We start from the raw sequence: 16,646 nt of genomic DNA, 5'->3' as shown, positions 1-16,646 counted from the left end.
AGAGGGCTGACAGGAGGGAAAGCAGGGGCACAGAGGGCTGACAGGAGGGAAAGCAGGGCACAGAGGGCTGACAGGAGGGAAAGCAGGGCGCACAGAGGGCTGACTTACAGGAGGGAAAGCAGGCGCACAGAGGGCAGACAGGAGGGAAAGCAGGGCGCACAGGGGGCTGACAGGAGGCAAAGCAGGGTGCACAGACCGCTGACTGACAGGAGGGAAAGCAGGGCACACAGAGGGCTGACTGACAGGAGGGAAAGCAGGCACACAGAGGGCTGACAGGAGGGAAAGCAGGGCGCACAGAGGGCTGACAGGAGGGAAAGCAGGCGCACAGGGGGCTGACAGGAGGGAAAGCAGGGCGCATAGAGGGCTGAGAGGAAGGCATAACAGAATGGGCTGCCTTCAAAAACGGTCGTCCTCCCTTGATGTGGAGCTGAGACAGATGATCTGTGGTCGTGTGCATTGTAGAGGGACCACAGTGAGAAAGATGACAAGACAGCATTAGGATTTACTCACCAACCAGTCACTGAGCACGCTCATATTATATTCCTGGCTCTTCCCTAGGAAGTGGGCTAAGACAGTAAACAAGGCTTTGGGAGCTTGCTAAAAATCAGTTAGGTCCTTGCCCGGCATAGATAAGCCCTGGGTTTGATCCCTAGCCCTCCATTAACCAGGCATGGTAGCACAGGCCTATAACACCAGCACCACAGAGGTACAGGCAGTAGGATCAGAAGTTGAAGCCTCAGTTCTGTGGTGACTTTAAAGCCACTCCAGAGACCAAATGAGACCCTGTCCAGACAGATCAGGAGCTGGAGATAGATCTCCACAGTTAAAAGTATTTACTCTATAATCCTGAGGACTGGGGTTCAAATACTGCATCCACATAGCAATCTGGGAATCACATGGAGCCTGAGCCCCCAGCTCCAGGAAAGGTAGAACGGGGTGACAGGAAAACCACTGGGGCTTCCAGCCAAACCTAAAACTGTGAGACTTGGATTTAGGGAGAGACTCTTTCTCAAAGACTGAGTTGCTAGAGGCAGACTTCTGACTCTATACACATACACACTCATACACATGCATGTGTGTATACACACAGACACACCAAAGAAACTATCATGCCTCTTGCCTCTCCAGTTCAATGACCACTTGTGGTTTAGGGTCACTTAGAAGTAAGAGCTGCAGTGTACTCCTGAGGACAGTCAGTCTAAAAGTGATCAGTAGTAGTTGTATGTATACAAGAGCCAGCCACACAGATCACAATCACAAGGTGTGTCTGGTCGAGGAGCAACATCTGCAATCCAAAGACCTGACTTTCTGGCCTGCAAGCCATGACTCCTTCAAAATCTTTTCTTCTTTTTTAAATTAATCTGTAAAACAATACAGAGAAGAGCTCAGAGAAGTAGTATCAGGTATTTGCCCTTTGTATTGTTTAAAAACCTGGAGACCTTCCATGGAGAGCCAGGGAGCTGAGCTTCTCTCCATGGTAGAACTGCTGCCCTTGTAGGACCACAGCCCCGAGATTCACCTCCCTACAGATCCTAGAGAAAACACCAGAACAGCACCCGAGCCTCGGGAAGAAGTCTGGAGGCCTGGGGATGCCGCTCAGTCAGAGAGCGCGCGCCCAGCATGCCCTGGCTTCACTCCTCAGCAGCACACAGACTGAGCACAGTGACACACACCTGTAATCTCAGCACCTGGAGGGGACAGGAAGGTCAGCAGGTGAAGGCCGCCCTTGGCCAGCCACATAGCTAGTTTGAGTGCTGGGATTACAAGCACCCCACTTTACCTGCTCAGCCTTCCCCTGGGTTCTCCCCAGCCTGTCTATACTTGATTAAAAAGTGATGTTACACGGAACATGCAAAACATACTCACACATACTAACAGTAAACTCAGGTGACCCAGAATGGTCATAGAAAGCGGAGCCACAGATTACTCAACTCTGGAGAAACACCTAAGCTGTCCTCCTAGGGAAAGGTGCCAACCCCTTAGAATGGCTGCTGCCAGTGCGACAGGCGCAGGCCTGTCCTCTGCACATCCTGCCGCTGATGCCATGCACAGAGTCACCCCAGCAGCCAGTGCTGTAGGCGCTACATGACTTACTGCTGAAGAGAAAGAAGCTGAGGTTTAACGGCTCCTGAGGAGGCCAGCATCTAATGAACCGTGTATTCCCCTCCCCCAGGTATTGACAAGTGAAAACACAGAACTCTGAAGAGAAACTGCCCAGGACCTAATCTCTGCCCAGAGAAGTTTCTCAAGCAGAGGGCCAAGGGTACAAGCCACATCCAAGCCCCGTTCTCAGGCAGTGTGAACACGCGCCCTCAGAGACCCACCCGCCATTGCTGGAGTCTGCACTAGCCTGAGGGAGGAGGGCACCACACAGAGGGAACATTTTACCACAGGCTTGAGTGGTACTAACAGAAGCAGGGCTGTAATACTGCCAAAGAATAGCTTCCGTCGGCATGTCCACACATTCAGAGGACATGTGTCCAGCTAGCCACTCACTTGGCAAAGAGTTAAAGCGAAACATTTTTCACTACTAAATAAAATACGATTTTGACTAACCTCGGAGTCTTGCCCTGAACAGCCATTTTCCACTTAGACAGGTAATGATCTCTGCCCAGGTTCAGAAGACTTTAAGTCACTCACCTGACCCCCAGTCACCAATGTCCAGTGCTTTTCTGAGTGCTTCCCCATCTCGGTACATTCCTACAGCAGCAGATACTGTAGGAAAGGGCTGTCCCCCGGAGCCCCGCCATCTCTGTAGCCTGGTGCCCTGTGAATGAAGGTCTGAACCAGATGGATGTGGCTGTGAAAGACAGGGTAGGGTGGGGTGGGAGGCACAGACAGGAATATGGCCAGGATGGCATTAATCACAGGGTCAAAAGTCCCAGGCCAAGCAAGGTCATTTGCTGTCAGAGCAAACTGTTGTGAAAACACAGTGGCCCTGAAGCCCTGTCACCTGCTCTGCCTTTGTTCTTGCTCATCCGTTCCCATTCCCTCCCCCTGGCCCTCACCTTTGGTATTTTGAAACAGGGTCTCATGTAGCCCTGGTTGGCTAGTGTCCTTCTGCCCCTGCCTCCACATGCTAAGATGACAAGTGTGTGCTGCCCCGCCCAGCCTCCCTTTGCTCTCAGTACGGTTGACGGGTCACACCAGTCATTCCTAAGCATGCAGTGAGACCCTCCCGTGTGCTAGGTACAGAGTCACAGTGCCAGCGGTGAGGATGCTGAGCAGACCTGCTTTAGAGGAGAATGCACGGTAAATGAACACTGGTGAGAAATGGGAGTCTGGCCCTGTCACTCTCTGGAGCTGACTACAGAGGGAACCTTAGTTATCTGGACCCTCTGGCTGCCAGAGGGGAATGGAGGGGATGAAGACATAGAGGATTACCCTTGCAGGTAGGCAGTTCATAGAACTGCTGGAAGAGCAGCTAGGCACAGGAAAGACAAGACCAACCAGCTTGGGGAATCCACGGAGTGGGAGAGATCTGCTGCCCAGCCTCAGCTACGGCAGGCCCTGCCTGGCTGCCACGTCCTCTCCAGATCCATGTACGCTGGAGAAAGAACCTGCTCGTTCCTTTTGCACAGTGTGCCCTTCCAACAGCAGGGATGTGGAAATGGTGCCTGCCACTACTAGGGCAGGGGACAACATGACATGGTGTCTATGTTGACAGGAAGGTGGTGGGTTGGGAGCGAGGAGGGCCTCTGATAGTAATTATGAACCACCATAATTTTTACTGTTGAGGGTCATTGGATGGGTGTGTACATGGGCGGAGGCTCATCCAACTGTACAGCACTATTATGGACTGTTTATTGTACATCAATCATGTCCTGAGCTATAAATACTAATTCTAGAGGGCCCACAGTCCCCTAATGCAGGACACAAAGAATTTGAGGCACACACAGGATTTTCCAGTAAGTACATCCACATAGGAGCTGGGGTTCTGTTTATTATATCTGGGAGTGAGTTTTCCATCCTACTTTTGTGTACAGTATACTGTTATCCATCAAGAAAATGCTTCCTTAATCAATTCTTCCCAAACCCTCTGATACACAGGAGGCACTGAGTGCAGATGAGGCAGCCTCTATCCAGCCGATGCCTCCGTAGGACGGTCCTTCCTGGCCCTGTGATGAACGTGTAGGCACACACACAGGGGCCACCAGGATAAGCAAGCAAGCACACGCCATGGAGGATCCACATCAGGGCACAGCTTCCTGGACCCAAACCCTTAGGGATAATTTTCTTCTGAAATCAAACCCTCCTATTCTTGTTTCAAAAGAATGTCCTTCTCTCTATCCGGTAGTTCTTGGAGGGTGCGTCCCAAGAGATTTTTCAAATAACCCACTGCCAGCTCATACTAGCTCTCCAACAGGCATTTCCTCCTGTGGCAGTCAGGATCACTACTCCAGGCTAACTAAGGGGTCATGGAAGGGTAAGAACAGGCTGGGAATATAGGCTCCTCTGCCCCACGTCACCATCTGACAAACCCTCGGCTGCATGGGCACTTCAGTTGGTAGCATGATTGTCTAGCATCCTCGAAGCCCTGGATTTGATTCTCCAGCACTACATAAACCAGACAGGGTGGCACACACCTGCAAGATCAGCCCTCCGAGGTGAGGGTGGGAAGATCAGGACTTCAAGGTCATCCTTTGCTATGTGATACATAGGAAGTTTTGAGGCCACTGTGGGATACATGAGGTGCTGTCTTAGAAATCTGGGGCTGGAGAGATGGCTCAGCAGTTAAAGAGCACTGACTTCTCTTCCTGAGTTCAATTCTCAGCAACTGTGTGGTGACTCACAACCACCTGTAATGGGAGCTGATGCCCTCTTCTGGTGTGTCTGAAGACAGCAACAGTGTACTCAAATAAATAAATCTTTAAAAGGTTTTAAAAAAAAATCTGGAGAAACCCAGTTCAAGCCTTTTGCTTATGGGGTTAGCTTTGTCTTTGTCTTCTTGTTTCTCCCCTCCCCCCACCAGTAAAATGGGAACTCTTTGGGGGAGTGGGCCCTGGCCAAGTTGTAGGACTTCCGGTCTAATGGGAGGGAGCTGTCAGTAACTGCTACAACAGAGGCGCAGCTGGAGTGGAGAGTGGTAAGTGACTGTGACCCTGCTGAAGTGTCCAGGAGACAGGAAAGGTCCCACATGCCTGGGCAGTGCGGACAGTCTCAGCCGGGAACTCGACTGTGCCCAGACATCATACAGGAAAAAGGCGAGGAGGGACACAGAAGGCTGCCACCCTAGTAGAAGCACAAAGAAGCCAGTAAAGCCAGGCAAAGATAAATGTCACCTGTCTCCCGTCTGCCACCCCCCCCCCCCTGGGGCTCCTGGACTTCTGTTGACAAAAGGATGGCTGCTCCAGTTTCCGGAGCTTGCATTTCACCCTTGGAGAACACTGACCGTCCACGTGAGGCTGTGTTTGTCATCCATGCACTTGACTTCTTATGGAGGTCTGACGGAGATGTATCTTCCAGTCCCTGCCCCCAGAGTCTGAAGGACAGTGTTGACAGGCTGTGTAAGAGCATGGGCTGGGTGTGATGTGCCAACCTGTCGTCCCAGGATACCAAGGCTAAGGCAGAGGGACTGAACCTGAGGCCAGCCTGCACTGCAGAGAACTCTACGAACATCCATTTTGATGACTAGGGTATGTTAGAGAGCACAGTATACCACTACTTACCAAATCTCCTACTGTTTGCCAAATCTGGTGCTCAATGTGTGCACAGTGAGTCCTTTATTTTCCCCTGCAGCCTTCTGATTTTTAGTGTATTAAAATACCTATCATGTATCAGCAAACCTTTGAGAAATATTTATTATGAATTACACAGAAAAACTTTGTCTCCCCCCCCCAAAAAAAGAAAAAAGAAAATATTATTTATGTGTGCTCTTACAGGGTGTGTGTGTGTGTGTGTGTGTGTGTGTGCGCGCGCGCGCTCGCGTGCACGTGGGAATTAGAGGACACCTTGTGGAGATGGTTCTGCCGTTCCACCTTCATGCAGGTTCTACAATTGAACTCAGTTGTCAGGTTTACAAGGCAGGTGTCTTCACTGGCTGAGCCATCTCATCAGCCCCAGCAAATAGCTTCAAGTGTGCCTGCCGGTGCCGGTGGAGGCCAGAAGAGGGCATCGAGATCCCATCTGAGGAGGCTGTGAACTGCTGGGAGCCTTTCTCCAGCTAACCCTTCTCTCCCGAAGCAAACTTTTAAAGGTTACATTAAAAAAAAAAAAAAAAAAGTCACTTCTGAAAGTCAAGTGTGGTTGGTCAGGCCCGACCCTTAGTGAGTAGCCCAGATGGCGCTGGCCAGTGTTTATTGAGCACGTGTCATGTGCCAGGTGAGGTTCAAGGCAACTCACTGCCTAGTACTGCTCCGAGTTCACAAAGTTTTGCCCAGAGAATCAGAAGTAACCAGTGTTAGCTTTACACAGCGGGACCAACTCCAGAGCCCGTGTTATATAGAATTACATCCTCTTAGTCACCGAGTTCCTCTAGTTAATTTGGGAGCATTTCCTGTCACTGACGAGAGAGTCAAAAGCAGCTAAAGTACAACACTGATGAATATTTAAATCAAGGCGCAAGCCTCGGGCTAGGACCAGGGTTGTAAAACGACTTTACAGGAATTGCCACTTTCAGTCCCCATTTTAGGGATGAGGAAGCCAACTACTGAGGTGTTCAGGAATGTGCCCACAGCCACCCAGCTGGCAAGCAGTTGCGCTGGGGCTTTTAATCCTGAACAGCCCACAGCCACACCTCCTCCCCTCTCCACGCTCCACCGCCTCCTGGGAAGGTCGCACGCGGAAGGTCCAGGTGGCCCCGGGAGGTGCTCGGCTAAGTCGCCCGGCAGGCCGTCGCGGACTGCGCTCCCGCGGACGCGCCCCTCGCTCGCTCGCCCGCTCGCCGTCCCGCGGGCGCTGCCGACCCCCGCAGAGCCGGGCACGGGGGCGGAGCAGCTCCGGACAGCGGCCTTTCCTCCCGGGGGAACCTGCCGAGGGCGGCCCCGCGCTCCTTCCTGTCCCTCCCACCGCGGCCCGGGCTCGGCGGCCGCTCGGCGCGGGGTCCCGGGCGCGGCCCGGGCGACTCTCGGCCGCTCCCACCCCGGCGAGTTCAAAAGGACGCGCGGCGCCCGGCCCTGCCCGCCCATCGGACTGGAAAGGTGAGCGCGCCGCGCGGGAGCCCGGAGCTCGCACCCGGCCGGATACCGCGCGGCTGCGGGGACCCTCGACGGCCGGGGAGCGGGGCCGGGGCGCGGGGGCTTCCCGGGGAGCGGGGCGGGCCCAGCGGACGGCTCTGCGGGGCTCCTGGCCCTGGAAGCCCAGCTGCAGGTGGCTGAGGGACCCGGATCGCGCACGGGCGCAACCGGCCCGACCTTTGCTTAACTTTCCCAGGCCTGGGGGAAGGGTCACCAACGCCACCGCTCCCCGGTCCCCCGCGACCCGGGTCAGCTCTTGAGGAAGGATTTGTTTATGGAAGCTGATCAGAACCGAAAGAAAGAGAGGGGACATATCTTTAAGAAGAGACTCGGGGAAAACCTGGCGCCCGAGGCTCTCCTGGGATCTCCAACCCAGGAGCTGGGGATCTCCTAAGGCCCTGCAACCTTAGGAGCCCGTCCACCTCATTCTTGTCTGTCCTTCTTCCCACAGATAGACTTCCCTACGAGATAGTCTGCCCTCTGCGACGATGAACAGCCTACCGGCCACACCTTCTCCTGAAGGTAGGTGATGGAGCAGGGGAACTGTTGGAGAATTCCCACTCCTGAGCATGCCGTGGAATTCCGCGAGGCCTCACTCAGTGTAGACTGGAAGACTCACCCATCCTCACCCCACCCTACCCCTACCAACCTCCCGTCGCCGGCCCTCCTTCAGAAAAAGGCTCCAAGGAAACAGAATTCAACTTCAGTAAATTCTTTAGAGCAGTTTTACTCTCAAGTCTGGACCCGGCCAGTTCCAGGCTGAGAGCCACCTGGGCTCAGGAAGTTCTCTGATGCCCAAAGGAGACATTTTTACGTTCACCCCAGTAGTTAAAGGAGAAAAGGAATCTTATAAAGGTAACTGGGAGGGCTCGGGCCTTAGCTTAATTGAAGAGAGAGCTCCAAGCATGGGTTCAGTCCGCTGTACGGAATGAGTTTGTAAGATGAAACCCATTTTGATGGCCTGTGCCTGCAATCCCTGCAACTTGGGAGATAGAGGCAGGAAGTACCTGAAGTTCAGGGTTATCCTCAGCTAAATAGTGAATTCAAGTCTAGCCTGAGCTACCTAAGACCCCAACAGAAAGACTGATGTGGGTGTGTTTAAAAATTCTAGGAGCCAGGTGCTGAATTGAGTCGCACCTTTCCTGTCCTAATCAGGCTGGATCTGGCAGTTGGACAGATATTTACATACTAATTGGTTTCACCCTGTGCCAGCCTGGGTGTGGGAGGAACAAACCTGTGATCTATAGTCCTGTGTTGTCTTACTAGTAGACTTGGTTTGGTTTTGGTTTTTCCCCACGAGAACAAAAATCCACTTCAAGTGCCACTAGTTTTGCTGATATGAAGTTCGGGGAGGGAAATCTGAGGCAGTTTCTCCTGGAACTAGGGGGGCAGGTGATTCAGATTCTACTTGAGGAGAAGTGGTGAGGCAAGGGAAATTGAGGACAATGGAGGACAGACCTTCAGGCTGGTGAGTGGGGAGGTGAGCTTTGCAACAAAGTCTCTGGATGAGTTAGGCTCCGTGTTTACCCTTTTGTGTCTGGTTATTTTATCTAGCCCAGTGCCTCAAGGATCCCCCAAGCTGGAGCATGTCAAACTTTCCTTCCTTTTAAGTCTGAGTAGTAGTCCACACATTTGTTTAGCACACGGGAGTCAGTATCTAGTTGCCGTTTGCATTTGCTTTCAATCCTGTCGGATATACATCCTGAAGGGGAATTGTTGTTAATATGGCAATTTATATATTTTTAAAGAACCATGATAGAGTTTTTCATAGTAGTTGTGTTATTTATATCCCCAACCCGAAACACACAAGGTTCCGATTTCTCCACATCCTCTCTAACACGTGTTGTTCTGGGCAAGTATGATACTAGTGTCTTAGTGGGTAGGACATGGTGTCTCCTGACTTTGTTTCCCTAGTGACTAGTGATGTCCAAGCACATTCCTGTGTGCTTGTTGGTCACCTGGCCATCTGGGGAAAGGTGTCTTGTTGGAGACTATGTCCATTTCTTAAACATTTATTGATGTTGTACATATACATGTGTGTCTGTGTGCACGTGTATGTTGTCTGTCCCGCCTTCTCAGCTCCCACGTGCCGTAACACACAACGTGGAGGTCAGAGGACAACTTTCTGAAGTCAGTTCTCTCCTTCCACCATATGGGTTCCGGGAATCTAATTCAGGGGTCTGGCTTGGCAGCAGGTGCTTTCACCTCCAGGCCAACTCACTGGCTCCTTGCACGTCTTTAAATCATAGTGTTACATTGTTGCTGAGTTCTGTGTTCTTGGTTCAACAAGTGGCCTGAGTGGGCGTGGAATTCTAGGACAGAGCATACAGTTTCCTGCCCACTATGTCTGAGCAAACATACATCCAGGCAAAGCACAAGAGACAGGCTAGTGATCAGCCAGGATTCCCTGCAGCATGGAGTGCAGGACCCAACTCCTGGGCACCCCAGCTTGTACTTCACCTTCCTGCTCTGTTCCCTTCCAATCCTTCCTCCTCAGTCAGGATCCCCTAGTTCAGGAGTGCCGGATCACCTGCACCATTGGCCTCGCAGGCTTTTGATACCTTTGTCTCCTGCTCTTCCCTTGTTTTTGTTTTGTTTTGTTTTTTAAACAGTTTAAAATGAGTTTTTCAGTGTCTCCAAGATAAGATCTTCTATATAGCATTAATACAATAATGTCTATAATAATGAGTACTTATGGATGAAGATATAGTAATAAATAATTAATTGACTGATACGGCAATCTTATTATCTTATTTAAAAGCTCATTACCTTGACTTTAAAAGAAATTTAAAGTCACTAAAATAAAATCATTAAAAGGCATTTTCATAGGCCTCTGAGATTATTGTGGACCAAGCTGCTGGCCATGTGCGGACAATCAGAATAGAACCCTGTCTCAGGAGCTCTGGCCACCCCACCAGGTAAATCCCATCCCATGCCACCCAGTGTACACAGCGGCCTCCTCCATGTGACCCTCACTGCATGCTAGACACTCAGCACTTTCCACTGAACAAGTTTCTCACCACACTGAGGTTTTATTCTCATTGTATTGAAACAAAAATCTTGAGTTTGAAGAAGTTAAGAGATTTTCATTGATTAAAAAAAAAAAAACTTCCCAGTTTAAAAGAAAAAAAGAAAAGAAAATTTCCCGTCCTCAGGCTGATCAGAGCAGAAGCTGCAGAGCCTGTGCCCAAGCGATTCCCAAGGTGCGTTCTCTCGGTCATGGTCTGTCTGCTGCTCTCCAGGTCTCCTTCACCCAGCTACAGTCACAGCAGATGATCCCCGCGAGGCAGGGGGAGGGATTCCAGTGTGCGCTCACTCCTAAGGACAGAGGGCTGTGCGGGTGACCCTGTCTGGCAGGTCTAGAGCAAATAAGCAGGTTGGCAGCTTCAGGTGGCAACGGATCTGATGCCTCCTCTCGATAAGAGAACTGGCGGCTCTGGAGACAGGAGGTACAAAGGAATCAGCTGGTATCTGGGTCAACACAAAGCAAGCTGTGTGAGGGATCTGAAGGCCCAGTGGTGGTTAGGATCTGGGCGGAGCCTTCAAGCTGTGGCCCGCTACCCTGGCCACCTACCCTACTCTGAAGTGCGACCTTTCTTGGAAGCTCAGAAGGGAAGAGGGAGTGTTTGTTTCTTTGGGAAAACTGGCAGGAACTGGGGATCGAAGTTAGAGCCTTCCACAAGCGACCCCCACAAGCACCGGTGTCCTGCAGCCCAGATCTCTCCTTTTGGTGCCAGGGTTCCTGGATTCCGATTGCTTTGTTGTTGTTGTGGGGTGGTGCATGTGTACAACACAGCACTCAGGAGGCTGTGGACCTGGTGTGGTTTGCAATAGAGATTCAATGGCAGCTAAAGATTACAGAGAACCTAAGGTCAAAGGTCACACTACCCTGGATAAACCTCGCCCTCACCTCCAACCTTTAAATCTCCGTAAGCCCCCTGTTCATCCTTATTCTCAAAGACCACCTTGATCAGTGTTCCCAGAAAAGAGCTGCTCAAGGCTCCACCTCTTCCATCTTCTCATTTCCTGCTGAAGGTCTCTACCTCCTCCACCATCTCCCTGTTTCCTGCTGGCGGTGGCCACGGCACCCACATCCCCAGTTCTCTAATTGCTGGGACAGTGGGTCAGCTGTCTGCTGCTGCTTAGATCCTATCCCTTCAGAAACATGGCACCAGACACCCTATCAGGTGTTTGCTCTGTCTGAGTCATTCAGGAATCTGTACCCAAACCTGCTGGCATTTCTCCATTCTCCCTCTAGGCTCCTGCAGCACCTCTATTCCTTACCCACCTTGTCAGAAAAATTCCATATATACCTTGAGCTACGTGTGATGCATTCCTTTAAATCTAGCCCTTGGGAGACAGAGGCAGGCAGATTTCCAGGAGTTTGAGGCTAGCCAGGGCTTCATAGTACAATGTCTGTCTGTCTGTCTGTCTCTCACACATTCTCTCTCTCTCTCTTTCTCTCCCCCCCCCCACACACACACACGGGGTGGGAGTTGGAATGGTGTGCATGAACGACAACACTCAGGTCCCCACCACTCACAGAAAAAGCCAGAACCAGTAAGAAAAAAGGCCTGCCTTTCTGGTGCCGGGGAGGTGGGATCCCTGAGACTTGTTCACCAGTCAGTCTAGCAGAATCCCAGATGAAAGCCAGGCAGTGGTGGTGCACCCTTTAATCCCAACACTTAGTAAACAGAGGCAAGCGCAACTCTGAGTGGAGGCCAAGCCCAGTCTACAAAGTGAGTGCCAGGACAGCCAGTGATACGCAGAACCCAGTCTGGAGAAACAAAAACAAGCAACAAAACAAAAGAAGTAATTATATACCTGACATTGACCTTTGGCTCACATGTATACCCAAGTGTACAACACACACACACACACACACACACACACACACACACACACACAGAGCTTATTTATAGTCTGCCTCCAGTTCCTTCTTCCATTTATTCTGGAACCTACCCTAAACCACAGCTCTGCATTCAACTCTAAGCCAGAAAGAGCCTGTCTTGTGAAGGTCATTCTGGGTCCCATTTTGATAAATGCAACTAAAGTCCAGGTGCTTGATCGATTGTGCCTCTGTGTGTGCTGACCTTCCAACCTAGGGTTAGGGTCACTCAGGGTCAGGGTGATCTTCCCCAGCCCCCGGTCTCAAGTATGCTGATGACTTCTTACTTTCTCTGTCTGCCTTTCTTAGACTGCTGGGGACCAGATCCAGGGCCATGCGCATGATAGACAGGCTAGCCTTCTACCACTGAGCATGAAAGACAGGCTAGCCTTCCACCACTGAGCATGAAAGACAGGCTAGCCTTCCACCACTGAGCCATAACCCAACCCATCTTTTCTCATTTCTTGATATTGGGTCCAGATTTATTCTTTTTTTTTTCCGTTTTTCAAGACAGGGTTTCTCTGTGTAGCCCTGGCTGTCCTGGAACTCACTCTGTAGACCAGGCTGGCCTTGAACTCAGAAATCCGCCTGCCTCTGCCTCCCAAGTGCTGGGATTAAAGGTGTGTGCCAGCACTGCCCGTCCCCAGATTCTTGACTTCCTGTATCTCTGATAGGCAGTCATGCGCTGTCCCCACTCGGTTCCTCTCGAGGGCTTCCCCAGCCCAGGTAAGAGCAAACCTCTCCTCCCCCCAGTTACTCAGGCCACACATGTGTGACTCCACCCCACATCCTGTCCGGGTCCTTGCTTCAGAAGAGATCTGGCCACTTTCTTACTGGGCGGCTCCTATACCCAAGGCTTTGAGGTGAATGGAGAAAGGTTCCCGTTTGGGTGTTTAGGGTGTGTCAGCCTCTGCCTTCTCACTTTCAGCCTGTTGTCCCAGCCACAGAGGGATCCCTTAAAATTAGTCTGTTAGAATTATGTGTTGCCACAGAGCAAGCAGCCCAACATTCATTTGCATAAAACAGCGGCAGCCACCTGGTGTTTTAAAGAGTTTGACTAAGCACCTGCTGCCCCGCCATAGAGCACACTCACCTGGCATGTGCACAAACCCAGCTTCAGTTGCCAGCCAGCAAAAGGAGTCCAAGCAGGCCATCATTTCTGACAGCTCTTGTGATGGTTTGTCCCACACTCATGCGTGGAGCTGTGGTGGATGGGCAGGTCCACAGTGCCCTCCAAGGGCCTGGCATTTGTTGATGGCTGTCAGCTGAACCCGGAAGCTTGGTTACCCTCCACATACACTCATCCTCTCGTAGATGAGACGGAGCCTCTTCAGGATACGGTAGGCTCAGGATTTCAAGTTTGATATTTGGAATTCTAGGGTCCCCTAGCCCCTTCTACTAAATCAAGGTCTGCATTTTTTTTTTTTAAGATTTTATTTATATGAGTACACTGTCACTGTCTTCAGACACACCAGAAGAGGGCATCAGATTCTATTCCAGATGGTTGTGAGCCACCATGTGGTTGCTGGGAATTGAACTCAGGACCTCTGGAAGAGCAGTCAGTGCTCTTACCCGCTGAGCCATCTCTCCAGCCCAATGTCTACATTTTTTAAAAAAGGATTTTTTTTTCATTTTTGTGTTTATGTATATGAATGTTTTGCCTACATATGTTGTCTGTGCGTTACATGCATGCATTGTCTGAAGAATTTAGAAAAGGCTATCAGATCCCCCAGGAATTAGAGTTCCAGGACATTCCATAGGTGCTGGGAATTGAACCTAGGTCCTCTGGAAGAACGGTTAGTGCTGCAACAGCTGAGGCATCTCCAGACCCCACAGTGTGCATTTTAACAAGATCTCTAGCAGACTGTTAACAGCTTTGAGGAAATACAGCTTTGTAATGAACCCGTGGCAGCCCCACATCTCACCGACAGCTGCAGCCCATATTGCAGCCATAGCCAGGCCCATGTGCTATCAGCCTGTGGCTTCATCTCCCTTTCCCTCCCTCCTTCCCTCCCTGTGGCACCTTTGACAAGCTGTGCACACTCCAGCCCAGGAGACTTCCAGCATTACAGACGGCTTTCCTTGACCTCGCGGTCCCTGCTATTCTCGTGACTGCCTCCCTCACAACCTTCCACGGCTTTATTCAGGGACTTTCCCTCTATTATTTAAAATTGCAGCTCCTTCGCAAATCCCACCGCCTGCTGATTTCTTGCTTGTTTTCCCACAGATCTTGAACCAGCAACCACTATGGAACTCTTCTTCCTCTCTTTAGTGTATTTTCTGTTTTTCCTCAGTTGCCTCAACTCTGTCCTGAGCAGAGCCTCGCTCCCCTCCGTGCTCTTTGCCCTATGGTCTTCTCTGTGGGTTACTCTTGCAGGTGGGCGGGGCTGCCTCTCAGAACACAGCCTGTACAGGTCATGCTAGCCGAAGACCGCAAGTTTCAAACCAGCCTGGGTTATACATCTGTCTTTAAGTGAGGGAAGGGGACTAGAGGGATGGACCAGTGTTGGTAAGAGTGGCTGCCCTTCTAAAGGACCCGGGTTCAATTCTCAGAGCCCGCATGGCGGCTCACAACTTCCTCTAACTCTCATCTCCGGAGATCTGACCTCCTCTTCAGGCTTCCATGGCACCAGGCACGCACACAGTATGCAGACATACACGCAGACAAAGCACCTACACATAACACACAAAAACATATATTTTTTTCAAGAGAGGTTTTTTTTTTAAATTTTGATAAAATCATAAAATTTACTGTGTGTCTGTATGTGTTACTGGGAACTGCACACAGAGCCAAGCACACACTAGGCAAGTGCTCTGTCCTTGTCCAGTCTGTGCCACTTAAAGGACATTTACCCCATTTTCAATGTCCCAAACCAAAACTATGTTAAATGTATTGTCTCTCTGCCTCCTGAATTTGATTATTCTAGGTCATCAATAATCTATATAAATGCAATCATATAAAGTCTTAATACGATAGGATCTCAGTGCACAGCCTTGGCTGCCCTGGCCTCTCTGTGTAGATCAGGCTGCCCTGGGCTCAGGGTAGACCAGGCTGGCCTCCATCTCTGAGATCCCTCTGTCTCCTGGGACTGGCCTCCAAATCTGTGCACTAGCACGTAGCCAGTATTTGGCCTTTGTGCCTGGCCCGTTTACCTGGGCAACGCAGTCTTCCAGGATCGTCTGTGTTGATTTCCTCCCCTCCCCCTTTATCTTTGTTTTATGTATATGTGTGCCTTCTGAAGCCAGAACTAGAGTTCCAGGTGTTTGTGAGCCTCCATGTGTGTGCTGGGCGCTAAGCCCTGGCCCTCTGCAAGAACAGCCGAGCCTTACACATCGAGCCATCTTTTCCCTCCAGTTCCATCATGTTTGAAGGCAGATGGGCACTGAGATGCTTCATCCTGTGATTGGGAAACGGCACTTCTGTGATAGCGTCCGCTGACATCATTCTCTTGTTTCCTGAGTATATACTCGGAAACGGACTTCATGCCAGAGCTGTTTAAATTTTAGACCTGTGAAGGCAGTGCTCTGGTGGGGTTTGATTATTGTTATTTGATTTGTTTTTGTTTTTTGAAACAGGGTTTTGCTGTATAACCCAGGCTGGATTTGAGCAGCAAGCCCCTTCACCCACCAAGCCATCTCACTGGCCCCTCAGTGCATTTATAGGCTAGGTAAATTTGCCTGTTTTATTGATTGATCTGTGACCAGAACCTAGCACAGAGTACATAATCACTTACTGAATTGACTTTTAAAATCTGAGACAGGGTCTCACTATGTGGCTCTGTCACCTCCTAGATTCTGGGATTAAAGACAGGCACCACCACTCCTGGCTATTAACATTTTCAGGCCTTGAGACCAAGCCTCCCTGTGGAGCCTCAGCTGGCCCTGAGCTCAAGGCAGCCCTCCCTTCTCCAGCTGGGTTGTAAGTGTGCCTCACCACTCCCCACTTAACTTTATTTAAGCTGGGAGTCTGAATCTAGGAAGTGCGTAGTTGCCTCTTCACAGGTTCCCTGTCCTGGCTCGTGTGTTTACTGACCCCAGTCGAAGGTTCCCAAAGCAGGCCTCCATTACTTGCACAGGCCTCCTGGGCCAGGGAGGGCTCTCCCTAGTTCTGTAAGCGCCTCTGGCTGTCAGTCATCAGGATCCCTTTGTATCTGTACTTCCTGGGCCATTTCCCTTCTCTTCTTCCTGATTTGGAGACAAGGTCTCATTATGTAGCCCACACTGGCCTCAAACCATCTCCCAGTGCTCCTCCCAGTTGCTGGAATTACTGTCCTGCGAGCCACCACACCCAGCTCAGCTTCTCTTCCCTTGAGCCCATTTCCTCTTGTCCTAGTGATTCCTGCTGCTCCCTGGGGAAAAAATAAAAAATAAAAACATTCTCTATTTGGAGACAGAGATAGCCGAGTCTCGGGGATCAAGTCCACACCTCAAGCCCCATGCACCTTCTTTTCCCTTTTCCAAATAGGACATTTTGTGAACTGTCCTGGTAATTTGTCTGCTACTGGGAGCTTCCTGACACTGTTCGAGGCAGCTCCTAACCTGGGCATCTCTGCTAGAAAGCTGCTTGGTGTGCATTTTTTTTT

General features: G+C 50.8%; 2 protein-coding genes across 3 annotated transcripts in view; both read left to right on the top strand.

The window, feature by feature from the left end:
- Positions 1-2,555, top strand: part of Bin2 (bridging integrator 2) — a 31,464-nt gene extending 28,909 nt beyond the window's left edge. The window contains exon 11 of the mRNA XM_031356061.1: positions 2,174-2,555. Within this exon, the coding sequence (XP_031211921.1) occupies positions 2,174-2,203 (30 nt within the window). The 3' untranslated portion in view covers positions 2,204-2,555. The remainder of the gene's footprint in view (positions 1-2,173) is intronic.
- Positions 2,556-6,787: 4,232 nt separating this feature from the next.
- The window catches only part of Smagp (small cell adhesion glycoprotein), a 15,409-nt gene continuing 5,550 nt past the window's right edge, over positions 6,788-16,646 (top strand). Inside the window, exons 1-2 of one of the 2 annotated variants that reach the window (XM_031356044.1) lie at positions 6,788-7,139; positions 7,627-7,697. In XM_031356044.1, coding sequence (XP_031211904.1) covers positions 7,664-7,697 — 34 coding nt within the window. In that variant the 5' untranslated portion in view covers positions 6,788-7,139; positions 7,627-7,663. Of the gene's footprint in view, positions 7,140-7,173; positions 7,309-7,626; positions 7,698-16,646 lie in introns of those variants that run through there. The other variant, XM_031356051.1, reaches the window with a different exon arrangement.

The sequence above is a fragment of the Mastomys coucha genome, unplaced genomic scaffold, assembly GCF_008632895.1.
Source record: "Mastomys coucha isolate ucsf_1 unplaced genomic scaffold, UCSF_Mcou_1 pScaffold11, whole genome shotgun sequence".
NCBI lineage: Eukaryota > Metazoa > Chordata > Mammalia > Rodentia > Muridae > Mastomys > Mastomys coucha.
The sequence above is the reverse complement of the archived record's forward strand: the minus strand, read 5'-3'. Positions and strand labels throughout refer to the sequence as shown.